This window comes from Sinocyclocheilus anshuiensis, unplaced genomic scaffold, assembly GCF_001515605.1.
Source record: "Sinocyclocheilus anshuiensis isolate Anshui unplaced genomic scaffold, SAMN03320099.WGS_v1.1 scaffold714, whole genome shotgun sequence".
Lineage (NCBI taxonomy): Eukaryota > Metazoa > Chordata > Actinopteri > Cypriniformes > Cyprinidae > Sinocyclocheilus > Sinocyclocheilus anshuiensis.
Window position 1 is genome coordinate 1,116,393 of NW_015546068.1, and position 25,765 is coordinate 1,142,157.

General features: G+C 35.3%; 1 protein-coding gene across 1 annotated transcript in view; it reads right to left on the reverse strand.

The window, feature by feature from the left end:
• Nucleotides 1-25,298, reverse strand: part of LOC107699666 (protein crumbs homolog 1-like) — a 30,818-nt gene extending 5,520 nt beyond the window's left edge. The window contains exons 1-9 of the mRNA XM_016500995.1: nucleotides 24,998-25,298; nucleotides 16,134-16,829; nucleotides 14,930-15,125; nucleotides 12,806-12,945; nucleotides 10,916-11,098; nucleotides 10,709-10,822; nucleotides 4,104-5,033; nucleotides 2,010-2,569; nucleotides 1,089-1,254 (exon numbers count right to left, since the gene is read on the reverse strand). Of these exons, the coding sequence (XP_016356481.1) occupies nucleotides 1,089-1,254; nucleotides 2,010-2,569; nucleotides 4,104-5,033; nucleotides 10,709-10,822; nucleotides 10,916-11,098; nucleotides 12,806-12,945; nucleotides 14,930-15,125; nucleotides 16,134-16,829; nucleotides 24,998-25,064 (3,052 nt within the window). The 5' untranslated portion in view covers nucleotides 25,065-25,298. The remainder of the gene's footprint in view (nucleotides 1-1,088; nucleotides 1,255-2,009; nucleotides 2,570-4,103; nucleotides 5,034-10,708; nucleotides 10,823-10,915; nucleotides 11,099-12,805; nucleotides 12,946-14,929; nucleotides 15,126-16,133; nucleotides 16,830-24,997) is intronic.
• Between the last annotated feature and the right edge of the window lie 467 nt (nucleotides 25,299-25,765).

Here is a 25,765-nt window from a genome sequence, read left to right on the forward strand (position 1 = left end):
ACAAAGTTTCCTGTAAGGGGTAGGTTTAGGGGTAGGGTTGGTGTAGGGCAATAGCACATACAGTTTGTACAGTATAAAAACCATTACGTCTATGGAATGTCCCCATAAAACATGGAAACACAACATGTGTGTGTGTGTGTGTGTGTGTGTGTGTGTGTGTGTGTGTTTTCCCAAAGATCATGAGTTTGATTACCAGCTAAATTCATATGCATAACAATTATGCCTTCAGCATCATTTTTGAGTTATTTTAGTATCACAAAGATACAGTTTTTATTAAAGTTTTTAATCAGTTTTTATTTCCATATTTTCTGTTTTCATTTAACTTTAGTTAAAGTTTTAGTAATTTTTTTGTTTTTTTGGTTTTTTAATAATTTTTGTTTTTAAAATATATCTGTATAATTTACATTTATTTTAGTTTAGTTTTATTTCTAGTTATTTTAGTGCATCAAATGAGAAATGTCTCTTTGGCAATTAGTTGAAATAAAAAGTTTGTTTTTATATTTTATTTCAGTTAACATTTATTTTAAGCAACAAAAGCGTTTTTTTATAGTTTTAGTGTCAGTTTTAGTTTACTATAATAACCATGCAACGTACATTTTTTTTCAAATAAAAGTGTCTTGTTTAAATGTATAAATGTAACAGTAAACACCCTCGGAATATAGTTAAGAAACTGACATAACAAAATACATATATATACTGTATATATTTTGTAAATTATTTTGGGTCTGTCTTTGCTTTTATCCATGACATTTGCAGATTAAATTGACCCACTAACATCACAACCATAATTTTGAACGCAGATTTCACGACACCTCTTAGTGTCGACACTTTGCTGGCATGTTCATGACCCTAAATGAGAAACAGCCACACTTTCAAGAGATTAATATCCTAGCTTAACCAGTATTTCCGACAACTCAAAACTGACCCGGAACATAATATAAGAGTTAAATGTTTATTTTTTCTAATTGACTTGTCTGGTTTCGTCTATGAGCTTGCTTGTCTGTTTTGTTTTTTTGAATACTGAGAAAAAACTAAAGGTAAAAACAAAATTCAGTTGACAATGAAGCCTGAACAGAACAGATACTCACACTCATAACCGTCAGGTAAGTCCACACATCGAGTCCCAGAGTCACACGGATCGCTGACGCACCACACGCGAGTGTCACACGTCTTCCCAGAGAAGTTCAGCGGACACGAGCACACAAAGTCATTCCAGATGACCCGACATTTCCCTCCATTCTGACACGGCCTCATCTGCAATAACAGAGTCAAAGAGCATTTGTGATTGTGCCGAATCTGAGAAGACCAGACAAGCACTAGAGAAGTGAATAAGACCAAGTTTAAGGATGTAAAGATCAGCAGAAAAAGTAGACTAGCGTTAAATAGCTTGGAAAAATTCTACTGTTTTATGTTACCAAGGCTGCATTCATTTGATTATAATATTGTGAAATATTATTACAATTTAAAATAACTGTTTCCTATGTGAATATATTGTAAATGTAATTTATTCCTGTGATGCACAGCTGAATTTTCAGCATCATTACTCCAGTCTATATGATTTTTCAGCAGTGTTATTTGCCTATATTTTGAATTAGTTTATATTTTTATATTTTAATTTAAATTTTAGTAAAGTTTTAGTATATTTAGTAAACTTTAGTTAAGTTTTAGTACATTTGTTGTGTTTTTGTCATTTTTTATTTGTTTTTAAAGGGATCATAAACTAAGAAATCAAAATTCCCTTGATCTTTTGACATGTAAGAGGTCATTGTACTATAAAAACATCCTGTAAGTTGGATACATTTTATTTTTCAGGATTCACAGATGAACAGAAAGTTCAAAAGAACATTTACTCGAAACAGAAATCTTTTGTATCATTATAAATGTCTTTACTGTCACTTTTGATCAATTTAAAGCATCCTCGCTGAATAAAAGTATTTGTTTCTTTAAAAAAGAAAAGAACATTTTACACACCCCAAACTTTTGAACGGTTATAATTCAGCCAGTCTCACCTTACACGTCTGGTCGCCGACACAGCCCTCCAGCACATTAGAGGAGTTTCTGGGTAAGTAGCTGAGATGCTGTGGTTTCTGGCTGATGCTGCCGGAGTACATGTACAGCTGTGTGTCGTCTATACGCACGTCCTGCAGGCAGCCCTTAAAATATCCACCCCACTGTCTGGCGTTTTCTCCTTCAGGAAGTCCACCGAGATACACTACATCTCCAGCCTCCACCTCAAAACCAATCATCTCTCTGGGAGTAAAAACCTGCTGCATTTGATTAAACAATATAAAGCCTTGCTCTTTTTTAATGGCCACAAAGACCTTCTCCCCATCGGTTAGGAAGCTGGAGGCTTTTCTGATGGAGTTGTATATCGCAATGTATAATGAGCCGTTTTTCAGAAAGACAGTGAGGTAAGCTTGATTCTCACGCTGGAGCTGAAACACCAGGCCGTTTAACTGACGTGATTTCAGCCACAGTGACACGCTCACGTCACCGGCGTGCTGCTGCATGATGGGAAACGCAGCGAAGCTCCTGTTGCGCTCGGGACTGAACGTCCATGAAGTGAACTCTGTGGAGAAAGACAGCTCAAAGGTTTGAGTAATACATCAGTGTGAGTATGAAACCATCATGACACAAAAGCCCAGTTCATATTTCACCCCAATAATGAGAGAAAAAGAAGAGTTTATATTTGATCAAATACTTTAGGACTTTTCAGATTTTTTGTTTTTTTTAGTTTTTGTTTTTAACTTTTGTTTTTCATTTTCATGGCTATTACAGTTTTTCTCAATTGCTTTGGCGCAATTCTCGAATGAAACTTTTTTTTCCCGAAACAATAAGTTCAGATCTCTGAACAATTAGCTTCTTGTTCACATCAGATTGGCTCATTTCTATTTGTTTAAATTAAATTAACTACATTACATTTTTTAAATAAATTACTTAAGCATATATACATATAAACATGCATTTATATATTTATATATATATGGATTTACGATTTATAGTTATGTGTTTGAGTAAAATGCTATTTTTGTTTGATTCTGACTACATTTCTTCCAAATTTTAAATAAAAATGTAGTCATTTAGAGCATTTTTTGCATAAAATGACAATTGGTCAAAATAACTGGTCAATAATTGGTCAAAAAGGTGCCATGTTTTCAGACATGTTTATATTCATTTTAAGACAACGCCAATACCAATGCCAATGTTTTAACTTTAGAAGAGTTACGAAACGAATATTTGGTGGAATAACCCTGATTTTCAATCACAACAAATGAAAACATGTTATTTTGATCGATTGGCATTTTCTGCAAAAAAAAAACTCAAAACAATATTTTTAATTGAAATTGAAAAATGACAGTATTTTTAGTTGAAATTTGGAAGAAATGTTATCAGACCTTCATAGAATAAAACAAATATTAACATTTTACTCAAACCCATACCTAGTAAACAATTTTTATTCTTTCTTTTTTTTAAAGAAATTAAAGCTTTTATTCAGCAAGGATGTGTTAACTTGATAAGAAGTGACAGCAACGATTTATATTGTTAGAAAAGATTTATATTTTGAATAAATGCTGTTCTTTTTAACATTTTATTCATCAAAGAATCCTGAAAAAAATATTGCAGTTTCCAAAAAAATATTTGGTTTTGGTACTGTTGCCAACATTGATAATTCTAATAATAAATCAGCGTATTAGAATGATTTCTTAAGGATCATGTGACACTTTATACTAGTGTAATGGCTGATGGAAATTCAGCTTTGCATCACAGGAATAAATTATATTTTAAAGGATATTACAATATAAACCATTATTTTATATTGTAATAACATTTTGCAAGATTACTGTTTTTTTTCTGTATTTTTTATCAAATCAATGCAGCCTTGATGAGCAGAAGAGACTTACACTTAGAAGAGAATTACAAGTCTTACTGATCCCAAACTTTTGAACGGCAGTATATATATATATATATATATATATATATATATATTCACGTTACATTTCAAAGTAGAGGCACATCAATTACATAAGCATTCAAGTTCACAAATTAAAGTCACATAATAGGCAAATTTATTCCAGAAGCTGTTATTTAACAAGAAGCATCACCTTCTGAACAGTTGTGTCCATGAAACGGCCTGCGGCAGTCGCACCTGTAGTCTGACCACAGATCCACACAGCGCCCGCTCTCAGAGCAGGGGTCCGGACCGCACCAGTCGCTCTTCTGACAACCCATCTGGACGTCCGGCTGCGGACCGAAGCTCTGGGGAAGAACCGGCTGAGAATCCACCAGCAGATCTTCAAAACAGCCCACGAATACCGTCCTGGATGTGGTTCGGTTGAGGTATTCCTGCGGCACCCCGCCGATGTAGACTTTCTCCAAACCGTGCGGCTGGAAGGACAGAAGCTGGTTGTGACCTCCATCCTCAGCTCTGGTCATATCGTCTGATAGCGAGGTCAGAATCAGTCTCTCATCCACACTAACCGAGACTTCGTGCCAGAGTGCGTCGCTGAAATCCCCGCTTAACTGCACAGCGAACTTTAAATCTCCTGATTCGGCTCTGGAGTGCAGGTTTCCACCAATTAGCTCCAGTATGAAAAAGTGCACTTGGCTTCCCCGAAAGAAGAGAATTAGATCCGGCAAGGTCGTCCTGAACCTCAGCTGGACACTGGGCCCTTGCGATCCCGCCTGCCTGCGGGTCCTGTTGATATGCGGTACTTCGATGACCAAATAACCTCCCGTTGTCACGGAGAAGGTGGTGGATGTTTCGCATGTGTCACCATGGAAACCTGAAGGGCATCTGCAGGTGTGCTGATGCTGGTCTCCGTGCAGTGAAGGCACACAGGTGGCGTTGTTTTGGCAGGGGTCAGGCACACAGCCGGTCAGCGGGACGTCGCAGGCGCGGCCGCCCCAGGGCAGCTGGTCCGGTGCAGGAGGTGGACAGTGACACATGTAGTCATTAATGGCATCCTCACACCAGCCGCCATTCTGACACGGTTCGCTCTCGCACTCGTCCAGATTAATCTCACACACGACACCTGCAGAGGGAATTACAGAGACTATGGTCATGTGATGCATTTGGCAAAGATATTCAACCACAATAAACGTGCATTTACACTTAAATGCAAAAGCCAGAGTGATGCAAAAAAAATACTAATTATATCAAACATATCAATAAAGGGGAAAAAAAAAGGAAATTTCCTATGAGTGACTAAACTAGACTTAATGATTAATTTAATGATTAGGTCATTTATTTAAAAAAGAAAATTCTATTTAATTATTTTATAAATCATTTATTTTATATTTTATAGTATCATCATGAATTTAGGCTTACAAATAAAAGTCATAGAATTAAAAGCCAGGTTATTATTGTTAACTAAAACCATAAAAAACGTATAAAATAAACATCAACTGAATTAAAATAAAATATAAAAATAAAATCTAATGCAAAATATTGACAAAATTAAAAATGTAAAAACATTACATGAAAAAATAACAACAATATAAATATATATAGTGTACTAAAACATTTAAAAATATATAAAAATTACTAAAAGTGAAAATATAAAAATAAATTTTTTTTTTAAATATTAACAAAATTAAAAACAAATTTTAACAACACACACACACACAATATATATATATATATATATATATATACATACATACACACACACATTTCTCATTTTCCTTTCATTTTAAGTTGAAGTACTAAAATAACAACAACATAAATTAAAAAATAAAATAAAAATTTACAACTACAGACATATTTAAAATAAAAGAATAATAAAAATGACGGAAATTAATTGAGTTTTAATTGCATTTACTTTAATCCTTTGTCTTTAATCAGTTAGTAATGTAATCCTGCTAATGGGGTTGGCATGTCAGCATATGGTTGCAACTGTTACTTCAACTTAACTGCTGTTTAGTCTGTGAGATGACTGTTAAGTACTGTGGTGAATAATGCCACTGCACCAGTAAATATGACCAAACTAAACAAAATAGAAATGTATGCACTACATGTGCAAATGCAGCTGAGCAAGAAAGTCCATCACTGTGGATGACAGCAGGTGTCAAACACACAGTCTGCTATTGTGCAACCGTTCCTGAGAGTTGTAATCAGTTTTTGCCAGTGCAAACTGTAAAAGCTTCTAGTGGTTGCTTGCAATATATTTTGCATTCTTTGGCAATATTAAACATGAAACTAAGATAACCGATAGGCTGCTTTGAAACAATGAAAAGGGCTCAAGTGCTATAAATCAATTCTAGCACATGCTATGCAGAATGCAAAAAGTTGTGCTACTGTTAAATTACATTAGTCATTTAGCTGATGCGTTTATAATGCACATGAGGAAAAACAAGTTTATACTAAAACCAACAATGAAATCAAGAGTAAACCAGAGCAATCCAAACCTAGCAGACGTGTGCGCACAAAAGTGAGAAACAGGTGAAAAAAGTGAATTTCTTCCTCAGTACTAAAAGCTAAAAAAAGCATTAAAATATAATGCACATTAACTGAAATCAAATAAAAATATTAATATATATACAGTGGGTACGGAAAGTATTCAGACCCCCTTAAATTTTTCACTCTTTGTTATATTGCATATATATTACAACATTTTTCATTTTCACTTAGATTAACTTGATGTACTAAAGTAACTAAAACTGAAATAATGTTATATTAAATTTAAATGTTAAAATAAAATATATTGTTAACTAAATCTAAAACTAAAATATGAAAAACTAAAACTTTTATTTCAGCTAGATGCCAAGGCATCATTTCTCATTTTCATTTAGTTTACGCTGAAGTGCTAAAATAACTAAACTGAATTAACTAAAACTATTATGTAAAACTAATTTTAAAAATTAAATGGACATATTAAAAAACTAATACAAATGACAAAAACACAACAAAATTAAAACTTTAACTGAAATTAAAATGTAACAGAAAATGTAAAAATTATCAAAATATTCATAAAAAAATTTCAGTGATACTAAAATAACACTGTCCAGTACAAGCATCTAAATTCTTAAATCAAGATATATTTACTTGAGATGCAAAATGACAAAATAAGAAGTCCTGTTTTCTGATTTATTAGAATGTATCAAAATGTTATGCTTAAAACAAGAAAAATAAACTCAATTTAAAGGGAAAACAAGTTTATACCCCACTGGCAAATATATTTTCTTATTTCATGAAAAAACACTTCATTTTCATAGCTTGTTTTTTTTAGTTGTTGTTTTTTTAAAGACTTCTTATCTCACGTCATGTTTTGTACAAAAAAATAGTGAGCCATAAAATAATTTATTACAGTAATTTTGGAACTATGTGGTTAACAAAACCTGAAAAACCATGCACACATTCTACAGTATATGATATTCATAATAAATCACAGGAGAGCCACACTCTTCATTTCCAATGTCATTCTTAAGACAGCAGAATTGCGAGCTCTCCGCAGGTTAATTCAACATTAATGCAGAAATCCGCTAGAAAGCCCCGACACTTTACCTGTCAGGAGAAGCAGCCCACTGCAAATCACTCTCACTATTAGTCCTCTCATCCTGCCAAACGTCCAGCCGGAGACTGACACACAGGTGACCGTTCCCGTTCCCAGTGCAGACGTCCAGAGATTTCTTCCTCTCAGTCCCTATCTACTTCTCCCTTTCTAGCTTCCTAGTTTGTTACGTCTTCCACCTCTCAGTACCAAGCGTCCAGGAGTGATTACAGCGGACTCGTCCAGCATGACTCCCCCTCCGCTGGGATAATAATCCTCTGAGCCTCTCCTCCCATCCCAGCTGGCTCCTGTCAGGGCTGACATAAGGAATGTCTGTCTGTCCGGCCGGCGTGAGCGATTGCTTTCCATGCCAGCCAGAGCCGACTCATTACTGGAGATGTGATTGAGTCGTGTCCGTGTGGGAAGGTTTCAGCCTCTACGAGCTGGAATAAACTACACGACTTTCCAAATCTGAACAGATTTAACACACTAGGCATCATACAGAGCATTTGCCGACTTTGTAAATAGATACAGAGAAAACTGGGCATCATGCAGTCAGTGCTGGGTAGATTATTTACATATTGTAGTAGATTACTGAATACAGATTACATGCTGAAAATTGCAGTTAGTAACATAATCTATTACACATTTTAAAGCTGCATTCCGTAAGTTTTGGCTCTTTGTCACATCTCTGTTTGAAACCTGCAATTGCAGTTATTTGCGGAATTATCTTCTTTATGTGGGTTGTGCACTGGCACGGCTCCTCAGCGCGGATGAATCTAATGTTTTAAGGCTGTCAGTCAACGCACCAGTGTTGGAAGTATGTCCAAAATAAGAAGTTTCACTGGAAAATGTCATCTGAACATGTAAGTAACATGTCTGCCAGTTTTGTTCTGACCAACTGAAAAAAATAAAGTTTTACAATAAATCGCGCTACCAATGGTGATTAAATCTAACCAAAAAAAGTTACAGAGTGCAGCTTTATGCAATGTAATCGGACTATTTTTTCATTACTTTTGAGCCAATTTGTTTATCACATCGATTTGAATAGAATAAACTTTAGTATAACTACAGTTAATTAAAACTAAATCCATAAAAAATGCATTTTCATTACTTGAAATAAAGTACACATTTACTGAAGTAAAATAAAATATTAAAAATATATATTTAAGCTAGTTGCCGAGGCAACATTTTCATTTAGTTTAACTTGATGTTCTAAAATACCTAAACTTAAAATAAAAATTATATAGAAATTTAGGTAACACTAATAAAAACACCAATAATAGCAATAAACACACAACACTAAACTTCAACCATAACAAGACCAAAAAAAGTACAAATAAAAATATGAATAAAAACTATCAATGATACTAAAATAACACTGTCCAATACACATCTAATTTCTAAACTAATTTCTTAAAACAAGATACATTCATTTGAGACGCGAAATGACATAAAATAAAAAGTCTTGTTTTCTGAGAAATTTATACAAATTTTGTAAACTTTGTAAAAAAAAAATAAAAAAAATACAAAGAGAAATAAAATGTATTTTATTCTTTGTTATCAACAACATCAAGTGCATTAAACATTACATTATGTCATGGTTTCCCAGACTGGGGTTTGTGAGGAACAACTTTTAATTAATTAAAAGTTAATTAGTCAACTTTTTAAAATGTTAAATTAAAATAAATAAATAATTTTTAATTAAAAACAAATCAAAATAAAACACTTACTAAAAAAAAAGATGAAATATTTTAACTCTCAATTTTCCATGTAATTATAGTCACCTGACTAGTGGCCGGTATGCAATTCAGTTAAAACTGGAAGATTTTTCAAACATATGTAAACGATGGGAAATTTAAAAATTATATTTGAAAATAAAATAAAAATACAAATTTAAAAAAAATTAATGCAAAAAACAATTAGGGCAAATCAATTAATTATGAATAATTTACTGCAATTTTGTGAATATTAAGTAATCACATAATCAATAAAAAAGTAACTGTAATCGGATTATGAGAATTCTATATGTCCAGATTACATGTAATCAGTTACTACCCAGCACTGCATACAGTACACTAAACGACTGAGAATCACACTTTTTTTGTTTCCGAACGCAACAAACTTACTAAATATGTGACTCGTTGCTAGGAGACGCATGACAAATGTAAACAATATGTGTTCTAAAATCAGCTCAAAATATCAAACATGTTTGATCTCTTCTGATTGGATGGAATCATAGTCTGAAGCTAAAAAATTGGAGTCTGTGTGCATTTCTGTGAACTCACATCTGTCTGGCTCTGACTTTTGGCAACTAGCTCATCCAGACTGTAAATCAGAACTTTACATAATAATGTTAACCACAGGCCCAAGTTTACTAATAAAGCTCATTTTCTTTCAGCTCTGTATAAACTCCCACCTTAGTTTTAATTACAGAGATCCTGTTTAAATCAGTGCATGAAATAGACATAGACATGCTGTAATTCTTTAAGAAAACAAATCAAACTAAAACTAAAACCATTAAAAAAAAATGTTTGGTTACTTGAAATAAAAGAAACTTTAACCAAAATAACATCAAATGTAAAAATTTAATTTATTTTAACTTGATGTACTAAAATAAAATTAAAATTAAAAACAACATTGATAGATAAAAAAAATTAAAATGACAAAAACGCACAAGAAAATCACTCAGACTTTAAAATTAAAATGGAAAATATGAAAATAAAAACCGATTCAAAATATGAATACAAATTTTAATAGTATCTCAATGATACTAAAAATTTCAAGGAAAAAACATGTTTTCTTTGTTTTAGTTTTAGTTTCAACAAAATTACTAAAACTATAATTAAAATTAAAATAGAAATGGAAAACATGAAAATAAAAGCTAATTCAAAATATTAATAAAACTGCAATGGTATCTTAATGATACTAAAATTTCAAGTAACAGTTTATTTTTTTTGGTTTTAGTTTTAGTTTCAACAAAATTACTAAAACTTTAACCAAAATTAAAATGAAAATGCTGAATATTAAAATAAAAACTATAATAGTATCTCACTGATACTAAAACAACACAGTTTGCGGAGTTTTGCAAAACTGTAAATAGTGGCATGTTTTTCCAGTGAACCTACAATACGTTGCGCATTCAGCCATTGATATTTTTGCATTATTCTGAATGGTCTGAAGTGAAGTCAGGTGGTATATGGAGCGCACTTACACACCTGTGAACCCCGCAGGACACGAGCACTGAAACGCATTGATGAGATCTTCACAGGTGCCTCCGTTTTCACACGGCGTGGACTCGCATTCGTTCACGTTAACTGAACAGTTGTCGCCTGTGAAACAGGAAAGCTCCGGTTAGTAGCAGCTCTTTGAGAAGACGATGTTGTGTCTCAGTGTCACGACTCGTCGTCAGCGCTGTGTCTCACCTGTAAATCCAACGCGGCACTGGCACAGGAATCCGGCTGCGCTCTCGTAGCTGAAGTCCGTGTCCAGTTCAGGCAGAACTCTGTAGTGGCTGGAGTCGGACCGCTGGAAACATACGCCATCATTCTCGCACGGCTGCTTTTCACACTCGTCCACGTCAAGCTCACAGTTCTCGCCTTCATAGCCTGAAATAAACAACATGAGTTAAAGAAACTGTGTGTAGACTCGACTTCATACAATACCAGTGTTATTTTAGTATCATTGAGATACTATTATAGCTTTATTAATATTCTGAATCAGGTTTTCCATATTTAATTTAAGGTTTTAACAATTTTTTGTCATTTTTAGTAGTGCTTTTTTCAGTTTTATTTGTAGTTATTTTAGCACATCAAATTAAACTAAATTAAGATGAGCTGAACTTAAAAGTTTACATTTTTTATATTTTATTTCAGTTAACATTTATTTCAAGTAGTTTTGTTTTACTACTATTATAGTTTTTATTTATGTTCTTTCATTTTAATTGTAGTTAAAGTTTTAGTAATTTTGTTGCTGACTGTTTATGGATAGTTAAACACCTACAGCTTTTCAGTAACCAGCCCACATCTTTCACTTCTAGGTCCCATTAAGCAGCATGAAGAAAAGCATATGTGTGTGAAGGGAAATGTAACTGTTAATAAGTTTAAAGTAAGATTAAATAGTTGGGTGAGGTTAAAAGCTCAGGGGAGAAGATTATGACTTTAACAGATGGACTTCACTTGTGCTAATAGCAACTATATACACTGACACATAAAAGACAATTGTATTTACCAGAATATAAGTAAGGTTTAGTGTTATTTTAGTATAATTGAGAAACTATTAAAATTTGTATTTATATTTTGAATTATTTTTTTTCTGTTTACATTTTAATTTTAGCTAAAGTTTTGGCATTTTTTAAAGTTTTTGGCATTTTTAGTATAGTTTTTTTTTATGTCTATATAGTTTTTTTTTTGTTCAGTTTTAGTTTTAGTACATTTAGCTCATCAAGTTAAACTAAATTAAAATGAGAAATGTTGCCTTGGCAGTTTTTTATTTTTTTTTTATTTCAGTTAACATTTATTTTATTTCAAGTAATGAAAATGTTTTTTTAAATGGTTTTAGTTTCAGTTTTAGTTAACTATAATAACCCTGGTAATGTTTTTTTTTTTAATCATCTAAAACATGCTGTACTTACAGGTATAGGGTTAGGGTTAGGTTTAGGGAATGAACAAATCCAGAAATCGAAACAAAGTTAGGGTTAGGGTTAGGGTTAGGTTAGGGTTAAAAATAAAGCGACTTATATAATGCAATTAATGTCAAACACGCAAAACACATTTGGATTTGTGTCAAGACATATGTGAGCCCATGTTTATTTCTATAGAGCATTTCCCCCATGTATCAGTTTTCCTTTAAATAAATTAGTTTAGGCTTGGTGTTTATAATAAATGTGTTTTATAATGAATGACACTATAATTTATGTTTGTTTTATACTTACATTGTTCATTTCTGTTATGTTCTGATGTTTGTAAACATTTAGTTTTATATTATTTCTGAATGTATTAATAAAAACAAAGCAATTTTTTGCCAGGTGTGACTTTTAATCAATTATTTTCTGGAAAATATGATACATCTACTCCGATACAAACATGCATTCCATACATTCATAGTCTGAAACAGCATTTCATTTGGAGTTTATGGTTCTCTTTGCAATGTCCTACATGTTTCTCCAGGTGGCAGTGTGGTGTAACAGAACATCACTTGATGAGCACAATATGACGCTGAGACATTATTCCTGCAATTCATTTGCCATTAAATGAGCCTTTAAATGCATAAACAAACACATAAATGATAAACAGGTTAACTTGAAGACTGGTTACCAGGCCAGCAGAGGCAGGTATACTGGTTAACTCCTTCCTGGCAGGTGGCACCGTGCTGACAGGGGTCAGATGCACACTCTGGTATGTCGTCTTCACAGAAAGAGCCCACAAATCCAGTGCCACTGCATTCACACTCATAGCTGTAATTCAACACAGCAAATAAGTCACCACAGACTGAAAAACACATTTCATACACTAGCTGTCTAGCTTTAAAGGACAGAGAGCCAGTTCCACAAAGTCAATGTATTTATATGATGTTATACAATCTTATCAGACAGATCATTCACGTGCCATTCCACTTTTACTTTAATAATTTTTTAAGCTTGACCCAATGTGGTGGTTCTTAAGTGGTTGCCAGGTCTGCAAAACAAAACCAGCCCAATTGCTATTCAAAACTAGCCATTCCAGAACGCTTTAACCTGCGGATGAAAAAACAACCCACAGCAACAATGTAAAAGTAGCCCAATTCCACTGTAAAACTGATTGATCAGTTAAGGTACTGGTTAAGTCAGAGGACTTCAACCCTGTTCCTGGGGACCCACTGTCCTGCAGAGTTTAGCTACAACCCTAATCAAACACACCTGAAGCAGCTAATCAACCTTCTCAAGATTGCTTGAAAATACACAGGCAGGTGTGCTGACGCAGGCTGGAAATAAACTTTGCAGGAAAATGGGTCCCCTGGAGCAGGGTTGAAGACCTCTGGGTTAAGTAGTTAACAGTACTGGTTAATTATTCAACATTTGACTGCATCATAAAAATAAAAAAAAACTTTGCTTTCTCTTTCCTCAATCCCCCTGTCTAGTAATTGTACTAATCTGAACAATGTCTGAAAACTTTGTATTACGAGCACTTCCTGTGTTTATTTGCCTCTTGCTTGTTGTATTGCTCAATTGTAAGTCATTTTGGATAAAAGTGTCCGCTAAATGAATAAATTTAAATGTAAATGTAAAACCACGGACTTGGCAACACTGTTCTTAAAGTGAATCTGTAATGTGTGTAAAGTGTCAATGTCAGATTGAAACATGACTTGATACATTGGTTAATTAGTGATAACTGATCATGATAACTGACTTGATTAAGTACTGGTTTATTCCTTGAATGACTGATTAAATTAGTTAAGATGCTGACTGACTTGATAAAACGCTGGATAATTAGTAAATATACTGAATCTTCTTTATTACAGCACTGATCGATTAGTTAAGACACTGGTTGGTTGGTTAATTAAGGCACTTGTTTAGTTAAGACATTGACTGGCATTGGTTGATTAGCCACAGATTGATTAGTTTAGACATTGGTTGATTGGTTAAGACAATGATTGATTAGACACTAATTGATTAGCTATGGACTAATTAGTTGGACTTCACTTATCAACACTGGTTGATTAGTCAAGGCACTGGTTTATTAGTTAAGACACAGACTGATTAGTTTAGACACTGGTTGATTAGTTACGATACTGATTGATTAGTTAAGGCACTGACTGACCAGTCAAGGCACTAGTTGATTAGTTAAGACACTGATTGTTTAGTTAAGATACTGATTGATTAGTTTTGCAACTGATTTATTAGTTAAGTCTCTGGTTGTTTAGTTAAGGCACTGATTGATTAGACAAAGTTTGGTTAGTTTAGACAATGATTGATTAGTTAATTTTTTGACTTGTTTAGTTAAGACACTGGTTCATTGGTTAAGACAATGATTGATTAGTTAAGACACTCATTGATTAGCCACAGCACTGACTGATTAGTTAAGACACTAGCTAAACAATTAAGGCATTGGTTGATTAGTTAAGAAACTGATTAATTAGCCACAGACTGACTAGTTAAAACACTGGTTGATTAGTTAAGGCACTGAGTGATTAGTTAAGACACCACAGATTGATTAGTTAAAACACTGGTTAATTAGTGATGGCACTGGTTGATCAGTTAAGGCACTGGCTGTGATTAGTTAAGGCCACCTTCCTGGAGAGTTTAGCTCTAACCCTAATTAAACAGCTAATAATAGTCAATCTTAAAGCCAGTTGTGTTGGAGGAGGGTTGAAACTAAACTCCATCAGTCAGTGGCCCTCTGGTTATTGATTAGTTTTCTGAAACCTCCATGATCAGACTGAAGCCGATTCAACTCACTCACCCGTTCACCATATCCAGACACGTTCCTCCATGTTGGCAGGGTGAACTGTCACACTCGTTGATGTTCAGCTCACAGTTGATACCCTCGTATCCCGCCACACACTCACAGGTGTACAATCCCACGTGATCATGGCAGGTGGCGCCGTTCTGACAGGGATCTGCCTCGCATTCATCAACGTCAACTTCACAGTTAACTCCTGCAGGACAAATCAACATACAGACTCACTCACAGAAGAAACTAGTCAGTGTAGTCCTCTCAAAACAGATGCTGCATGGTTGTGCTGAATACACTGCTGTTTTATCTATGTGGCATTGCCATATTTGGAGTGCAATGGTATATGAATATGGTAACATTACCGTAGTATGTACTACCAATCAAAAGTTTGCACACACATGACTAAACTTATGATCGATTTTTTTCATGATTTTTAAAACCTTTTTGGATGGCATTCATGGCATTTTTTTCTGCTTAAATGCCTGAAATAATTTCTGTAGACAAATAAATTTCTATAAAATAAAATATAAATAGTCTATGAGTAGATTTATTTATCAAACATTAATAAAAATGTTATGAAGTTATAAATTATTTTAATAAAATAATTGTACTAAATATGGTTCAATTAATTATATAAATCAAAATTTAAATAATTAATTAAATCATTATTTTTAAATAAATAAATAACATTTATTTGCAGTGAAGCTGGCTGACAAAATGTCCAAGGAAACTAAAAAATAATAGTATTTAAAAAAATATTCTTTTACATTTTTTTTTAGATATTACTTATTTTTAATTCAAAAAAATTATTAATTTATTATTTTTTAAAATAAATAAATAAATACATACATATATACATACATGCATACATATGCAGTAAAGTTGGCTAAGAAAATGTCCAAAGAAACTCAAATATAAGAATGTTTTTATTTTTATTTTTTTTATCCCAACTGTATATAATTCTCTGAATTATTTAGTGACCAAAGTATAAGCAGACTTTTCTATGTAATACTTATTAGATAATACAATATGCTTTAGTTAATTTCAGAATCTCATGCATTGTAACAATCTTAGAATATCTTATTTATGCTTGTAAATGACTTTTTTGTTGCAAAAAAAAAATGTATTAATAAAAATGAACTGGAAGTGTATATTAAAGTACCATGAAATTACCACGGTACATCCACAGTACGTTTTAGACAGTCCTTACCTGTAAAGCCAATGAGACATTCACAGATGTAGCGGTCCTTCCCGTTGATGCACGTCCCGTTGTTCTCACAGGGTTGGGATGCACACTCATTTATGTCAATGTCACAGTGGTAACCTTGGAAACCAGGCACACAGTAGCATTGATACACATCAATCCCATCCTGACAGATGGCGCCGTTATTGCAGGGCTGTGACAGACACTCATCGATGTCTTCTTCACAGTGTTGACCCCAGAAACCCGCGGCACACTGGCACTCGTATCCACTTGGCGCCCACACGCAGGTGGCGTTATTATAGCACGGGTCATCAGCACAGTCTCGCACCCTCGTCCTGCAGTCGTCCCCGCTGTATCTGCTGGGACAGTGGCATAAATATCCGTTGACTCCATCCACACAGTAGCTCTTGAGTCCTGTACAGGGGTTGCTCTCACATTCATTGATGTTTAGGGTGCAGTTGGGACCATCGAAGCCGTCGGGACACAGACAGGTGTAGTTCTCGGTTCCTGGAGTGCTGAAGCAGCTGGACGGACAGCCTGCGTTTTCACACGGGTCGTATAAATGCTCACAGTGTTCGCCTGTGTATATAGGTGGGGTAAAAGAGCAGATGCAGAGGTAGCCGCTCAAAGTCGGTGTGCAGGTGCTGTTGTTTTGGCATGGAGAGGACAGACACATGTCAGAGGTGACAGAGCAGAACAGACCTGCGGATACAAACCGTGATTAGTATCACACGCTACAAGAGCATTTTAACAAAGATGTTTCAACTAAAAAAAAAGGAGTCCTCATTAGCGGATGCTTCTATGAGGTTAAAGGTCAAGTATGTGGGATAAAATTAATTAAAAATTCAACGTTTTTTAGATAAAGTGTGAATGTTGGCTTGACAAAGACCTTGAAAGTTTTGAAAAAAAAAAAAACGTTTAAAAAGGACTGAAGTTTGAAGGTTTATAGGTCTCAGAAGATCGATAGAATGATAGATATAGTGACAGAAAAACAGATATAGTGATAGAACGAAAGAAAGATTGAATGATTGAATAGAGCATGGAATAGATGGATAGAACAATATAGATAGAGCAAAAGATATAGCGATAGATAGATAGATAGATAGATAGATAGATAGATAGATAGATAGATAGATAGATAGATAGATAGATGGATGGATGGATGGATGGATGGATTTCATCATCAGGGTAAAAGAACACTTAATTTTCATGATGCATCACCAGTGTTAAATGTCTTTGAATTATGATTCAGTAAAGTCCTCTTCCTGTCATTCTAATTCAAATCCCAGTGCAACTTCCTGTGTGCCCAAATCAGTTCAAATTCACACTCATGAAATAAAAGAGAGGTGCTTCTAAAACACTGTGTGTAGGAATACCTGTTTGTCTTTCCGCTCACCTGCTGGAGATTTAACCTCTGCACCACACCGTCTACTCAAAGTCACAAAGTAAGAGTAAGTGAGGACAGTATGGAAGATTCACCCTAACAGAGTTAAAGCCTTGTAAAGAAACTTCCCATGAGCGAGACTCTGCCCTGCCTGTGAAGACCACGAGACTTGATGAATCCTATCCGCACAGCAGGTTCTAACCTGACAGTCTATGCAGCTTTACGTCACCAAAAAGATGTGCGACACAAGGGCCTTCAGTGGAATTCAGGACAGGCCGGTATATGACAGCACTACTAAACACACACATCGGGCTGCTGACTGCAGATTTACACTGGGATTCCTGTAGGATAAAGAGGCTTTGGTCTTCACTAGTACCTCCACCGGCAGATGGGTGACCGTCTTACCAACTCTGACTAAACCTCCACCAGATGCTCCTTCAATGGGTTATCAGCTTGAACGACCACCACTCACTGAGACTAATCCATCCTCACGCACATGACGCAGAAATATACCTGTCCATATAGATCTGCCATTCACAAAGCCTGCGGTGAGATCGGGACCTGTTTGATGTGATTTAGTGCTGATTACTGGTGATTCAGGTTAATTAAATACTCTGGTACATTTGAGAAATCAACTACAACTGTCAAACTTTTATTGAGATAATCTGATTAATCTACCCAGCTAATGCAGACAAGCTACTTACATAGATTAACCAGCAACCGGTTTCACCAAAGACTGGTCAATTTATGGTTAAAACAAAACAAAAAACTGGGAAAAAATGGACTTAACTCTGAAAACAAGACTTAATATTTTAAATCTTGATCTAAGAATAACTTGGATATTGTTAGTAATATTTCAAGATGAATACTTACTGGATTGAAACAACTCCAGACATAATTTTTTAGAAAAATCATGAGTATGAAATCTGATCATCATCAGGCTTTTGAGGAACGTTTATTTGTTCATCTCTCAATCATAATTGTATTGCATTGCATTGCATTAAGCTTTGATTGTCAAACTAAGCATTTAAACTTCATCTTATTAAGACATTTTTGGGGGATATAGAGTGATGACTGATATTTACATGCATTTTTATTGTTATAAAGATCTCACTGATTTACATTACAAGCTATCAGAATTTATGTACACTTTAGGTACTAATATGCACTCTTTAGCAGTAAATAGCGTACCTCCCCAGTGACAGCTTTTGTTTTTGTTTTTTTCTGAGAGCGTTCAATAAACTCTTGTATTTCATAAAATCAGCTTTTTCTGATTATTATTTCTTATGTCAGGCAATACAGGGTTAAGCATATTTAGTAATTTTTACAGGAAAACAGCAAAAGCACTGATCAAGAACATTTTTTTTTTTTTTGCAAAAAGTGAAGGACACATGTAAACATCAGCCACTGGCCCTCACACTTTCAGTAGACAAGAACAAAGAGAGAAACTGTGTCAAGACGTCTAGTAGTGACTATGAATGACCTACAGTCTCTAATCCAGGATCATCTGGTCTGAGAAAGAGAGAGAGAGGTGAGCTTTAGAGAGAGACTTGAACACAATTCTCTGCTACTTTGTCAGCCACATGTTGTTCGAATAAACGGAAAGATCTGAAGTCTAGACGAGGCAGATAGACAGAGCTTATACGCATGGGCTTCAGAAGCTTCCCTTTCAAATCAAGTCAATTGAAAAACTCCAGTAAACAACATCTCAGACTAGTAGAATAGACTCACAGAGACGTATGGTATGAACCCTCAGGACAGAAGAGTGTATCAGACCCATGTACTGAAAACCAGACAGGGGCCACTATAGATCATCCTTTAATAAACACATGCCATTGAGTATTATTTGCTACTTTGGGGTCTTATCAGCAAACACAAGCTTTTACCATGGATACAATTTCATTGAATAATGGTTACGGTAATTTGGGCCTCATCAAAGTCTGCGAACATCTGCATGTTTTCCACTCGATTCCAGCATTAAATCATCTACAGCAGACCAATAAAAAGCCATTAGAAAAGCGTAAGTGACCCTAGATCAGATAACTGCACACAAACATACATTAAAACCAATCACAACAAACTTGAGCTGAAGTTTCCCCAAATCCTGTTTTGATTAAAACTCTAAATCTGTCCGTAATGAACACACAGGTACAGCAAGTCTCTTGCTTAAAGGCATTTTATATGCAGGCTTTTTCTGTCTTGTTATTGTCATATCCAGTCAGAAACATATTCCATATTTCAACCAACTGCTGCTACCAACTTCAGAACAAATGAGAGTCAAATTCAAGAATCTTCATTGAACATTCAGGTTATTTTTACATAATAAATAGATTGAAAACCTGTTTGTATACTGTATACAGTACAGTATATAGTATCATCGTTTGCTCTTTTTGAGTCCTAATAGTTCAGATACACTGTAGGTAGAAATGCCTTCTTAGGCCATTTTCTTTCACTCTTTCTTAATGAATACCAACCTTAAACTTTATTTTATTCATGCAATTTTCTGTGCTTTACCTCTTATTTGAACTCAAAAGTACACATTTTCAAAGCAGCCTCACAGAAAATTATGATGTTAATGTTTATAATATTTTTCTTCATGCCTTATAGTTGCATTTAGCAGATTAGACAACACTATAGTCAGTGTTGGGGAGTAACTAGTTACATGTAACGGAATTACGTAATTTAATTACAAAATAAAAGTAATTGTAATCCTATTACATTTCCAAAGTAACCTTCCCAACACTGACTATAGTTGCATTTTGCGACAATACAAGCAATCAAGCATTTGAGATTTGCTATATATTGTAAAAAGCTTAATATGAGTGTACTGTATGTATGCAAATAAAATGGATGTACTTATACAATTTTATATAAAGAGTTGGGTGATAGTATAGTTATATTTGCAACAACAAAGCAGTTGCTATACAGTTTTTATTGCTTTGCATGAGTGTACTGTACATATGTAAATAAATCTGGATATAATATATATCCAACTTTACATACAGACCTGTGTGATTTTAGTTATTGTTTGGCGACTGATGTAAAAAAATCACGCAGCCGGGATTTGCTATTTAGTATGTATTGCTCTGAGTATGCAGGTAAAATAGCATGTACTATATATATCCAACTTTTAATATATCGCTGGGTGATAATTTCAAATGTCTTTTTACATATGTTTATATCTCATTTGTAAACAAAGAGATTGTGTTAAAAGAAAAAGCTGCAGCTGCACTTCGTCAAAAACTCATTTTGGCTTGTGAAACACAACACAGCACCATTAGTGTCTGTCCTGCTCTGAAATGTTTTTGTTGGTGTGATTCAGGAGGAGCGCTGTGCTCTTTAACCCGAGTGAGTCTGCTCTTCTGTTATCTACAGCCCTGATGCCCTCTGACCTCTCTGTGTCCGACAGATCTCAGAGACAGCCACCTCTGAGAGATGGATGAATCCAGTGGCTGGTACAGACTCTCACGCACAGGAGAGAGAGGAGAAAACACACACATGCTGGAGAAGAATGAGTGACTGGATTGGTTATAAAGGTCACTCCAGATCCACAGATCCAGACTTGAATTTGCACACTTGATGGTTCTTTTTGTTTTGTTTTTTTGTTTTGTTTTTTGGTAAAACCAAAACATAAATGCAATGTTCTATCATGGTTGGGGTCTAAAGGATGTGTTTTAATAAGGGTCTCACAGGCACCGGAGCCCTGGACATTCAACTCAACTCACACACTTCATCTATCTGTGCTGTCCAATATCCCTCTATCCAGGAAAAAATTAAAAGTACTCTCAGTCTCTTCCAGATTTTTCTCTACAGTGGCAACAATCTACTAATGCGTCACAAGCATGTTTCTGGAGATGGCTTTAATGTAACTAAACGCTTGGAAAACAACAGCAATTCCCTGGAGAAAGAATTTTACATGTTGTTTTCAAACACAAACTATAAGTCTATCCCGTCACGGTCACGGCTTCATCACAGCTTAAGGATACAATGCAGCACATTCAGTCAAAAACATGCGAGCTGCTATTGCACTTAAGCACAAAGAGTGAAGTGGCTGCACTCTCCAGCGGGGTTTCCACGGCAATGGTCAACTATGCCGCGCGTCTTGCCCTGCGCTTTCAATCTGCTCAAAAGTACCCAGAAATCAGGCTTCCCGCAACTGCAGAAATAGGTCATAGCTTCATTCGGGTGGAGCACTCCCGAAATCACTTACAATGAAACTCCCACCAGAACAATGAGACACACACTCATCAGATGACACGCGGCTGTTTCATTCATCAGCTACTGATAAACTATGAGAAACAGCTCATAAGTGGAGAGCATGACGTTTGCTATTGCTTAAACTAAAGGTGTGTGTGTCATCCTGAAGCATTTGTGTGTGCTGGTGTTTTGATTAGTGATCAGATGCCCCATTATCACCTGCTGCACCAGAAAACAGGTGAAAAAATACCCCAGACACACAATAAAGGAGGAACCCGAGCTATATCCACCCACAGCACTCTAAAAACAGCCTAACAACCACCCGCAACACCCTAGAAACAGTCTAGCAATGCCCTAGCAACCACCCACAACACCCTAGAAATACTAGATACCTCTTATCAACTACACACTACACCCTAGAAACAACCTAGCAACACCCTAGCAACCACCCACAACACCATAGAAAATCTATAGCTCTTATTAACTACACACTACACATTAGAAACAGCCTAGTAATGACCTAGCAACCACCCACAACACCATAGAAAGTCTAGCAACCCCTTATCAACTACACGCTACATCCTAGAAACAGCCTAGCAACCACCCACAACACCTTAGAATCAACTTAGCAATGCCCCAGTGACAACCCCAACACCGTAGAAAGTCTAGCAACCCCCATTAACTACACACTACACCCTAGAAACAACCTAGCAACCATCCACAACGCCCTAGCAACAACTTAGCAACACCCTGGCAACCACCCACAACGCCCTATAAAGTCTAGCAACACCCTACCACCTACACACTATACATTGGAAACAGCCTAGCAACCACCTACAACACCATAGAAAGTCTAGTAACCCCTTATCAACTACACACTTCACCTTAGAAACAGCCTAAAAACACCCTAGAAACAGCGTAGCAACCACCCACAACACCCTAGAAACAACTAAGTAGCACACTAGCAACCACCCCAACACCGCAGAAAGTCTAGCAACCCCTTATCAACTACACCTTATAAGCAGCCTAGTAAAGCCCAAGCAAACACCCACAATACCACAGAAAGTATAGCAACCCCTTATCAACTATACACTACACCATAGAAACAGCCTAGTAACGCCCTAGCAACCACCCACAACACCCCAGAAAGTCTAGTAACACCCTATCACTTACACACTATACATTGGAAACAGCCTAGCAACGCCCTAGCAAACACCACAATACTGCAGAAAGTATAGCAACCCCTTATCAACTACACATTACACCCTAGAAACACGCTAGCAAAACTTAGCAACACCCTGGCAACCACCCACAACACCCTAGAAAGTCTAGCAACACCCTATCACCTACACACTACACATTGGAAACAGCCTAGCAACGCCCGAGCAACTGTCCACAACACCCTAGTAACTGAACAGCAAAACTCAGGCAACTCTTGTCAAAAAGTGTGGCTTAACTGTACTGAATGTGCACTTGTAGTGTGCTTCAAATCCTATAAAAGAGTATTTTTGGAAAACTGTACTTTGCAGATAATATAATGAAACAAAAGAGAGTACATTTCTTGACTGTTTTGAAACGTGCTATTTGTGATAGTCAAATTAAAAAATGCATTAATGCGTCTGAAAAAATTACATTCAGTTCATACAGTACATTCTTTTAAAGTATATAATTTCAGTAATAAGTGCTCTTTTTAAAAATATGCAAAAGTGTACTTCTTTTTCACAAGGGAACCACTCACGATATCCTTTAGGTGGTAATGCATAGAAACAGCTCATGCATAGAAACCGTCAGACAATGAGACACCAATTAAGTAATGCATTACTACAATTTATATCTAAAACCATGTGTTCATGCTACGTTTACCCTCAGACCGAGTGACAGGAACATGCTGAGGAGCTCAGCAGCGTCTGAATGGACAGTGACGGAGTGTTTGTGCTGAATGCTGAACGCCGTGTGTGTCTCGGCGAGGGCCTTTTCTGATTATCACTCATTCTAAACAATCTGATGGCCAGCTGGCTGCACTTGTCCTCTACATGCGCTAATGCCCAATTACTGCAGCTCTTCTCTTACAGCTCCCCCGCCACACAAATCCACATACAGAGAGCGACAACTCTCTCTCTTTCACACACAAAATGCATCTGCCGACAGGACAAAACAACCTGCCAACTGCAGATGCTCAACTTCGTAATGCAGAACTCATCAAAGGGCCACTTGTTGCTTTGAATCTTTTAATTACACACTAAAATGGAAGTGAAGAGACTTCAGATTATGACTATATATATATATATATATATATATATATATATATAATAGTCTAATAATAATATGCTGCTGTAAATTTTGGTAGTTGACATACTATATGTTAAAACAATACTTTGTCTAACTTATTTTATAATTATTTATAATCACTTTTTATGAACCTAGAGATTAAGGTCTAGAAATTAGAGTCTACATGGAATATTCGCACGTTCGATTATTAATTTGTCACACTATAGGACTACTGAAGTGAATTGCAAAAAAGCTCAAATGTGATTATAAATGGTGAAAAACATTAACTATGTTACAGAAATGTTTATACACTTTCTCTTATTCATTCATATACACTTTAACCTAAAATGCTGATGGGCATGTTATGCATAAACTACTTGTGTTCTCCTATAACAGTATACTGTTCAAAAGTTTGGGCTCTGTGAGACATTTTAATGTTTTTGAAAGAGGTCTCTTCTGTTCACCAAGGCTGCATTTATTTGATCAAAAATACAATAAAAACAGTTAATATTTTTATAATTTCAAATAGCTGTTTTCTATATGAATATATAGTAAAATGTAATTTATTTCAGTGATCAAAGCTGTATTTTCAGCATCATTACTCCAGTCTTCAGTGTCACATGATCTTCAGAAATCATTCTAATATGCTGATTTGCTGCTCAAGAGACATTTCTGATTATTATCAATGTTGAAAACAGTTGTGCTGCACAATATTTTTGTGGAAACTGTGATACATTTTATTTTTCAGGATTCTTTGATGAATAAACAGTTCAAAAGATCAGCATTTATTTGAAATAGAAATATTTTGTAACATTGTAAATGTCTTTACTGTCACTTTTGATCAGTTTAATGCGTCCTTACTGGATGAAAGTGTTCATTTCTTTAAAACAAAATACTGACACCAAGCTTTTGAACGGTAGTGTATATTAAAATGTCACTGAACACACACCGTTTTTCTATTAGTCAAATGAGCTTTAGGGAAAAAAAAGTCAAATATGAAAATATCATAAACTTGTCTTACCCAAATTGAACATCAATGACAGCAGGACTGCTCTTTTATATCGTAAATAGATCCGTCCAAACTCCATGTCCTGAAGTGTGATGTTTGACTTCCAGCCTCTAAACCCGCGGCCACTCGCTGAAGTCTCCCCGCATCATCGCGCTCTCACTTCTGTCTGTCCGTGTCTCGGTCAGTGCCTCTCCGCGGTATGATGGAAAACACGGTGTGGATGTTTGCCAGCGGAATCCGTTATCCTGCTCCTATCAAACCCTCGCCTGTTGGCTATCAAATCTTCATCCTCTTCTCTGTCTGTATCTGTCACTCTCTCCCTCGCTTTGATTTAACTGCACCCTCTCTCTCTCTCTTTCTCTAGGAGGCAGATGGCCAGTTCCTCCTAACACCTTTAGGTGACCTTCATCACAGATGAGTGTCAGTCTAAGCTAATAGCAACTGTTAAACCCGACAGCACTTGGGTAGTTGACAGTGTACTTTGTCAACTATCCAAATGCTGTTAAATTACAGGATTACATAGGATTATATATTAGATGCTGCAATTGTTCACAATTTTCTTTTACATCGCTATTTTATAATGTAGTCTCTCAACATGAACAGTATGAGAAATGCATGAATAGTAAGCATGAATAATAATAAAGATGCATGAATATTAATTTTAATATTAATACATTAATAAGAAAAATGTTGCTTAGAGTAGTTTTAGATGAAGTAATCTTTTGAACTAAAATTTCTAAAGTTAAGAGCAGTGTTATTTTAGTATCACCGAGATACAAC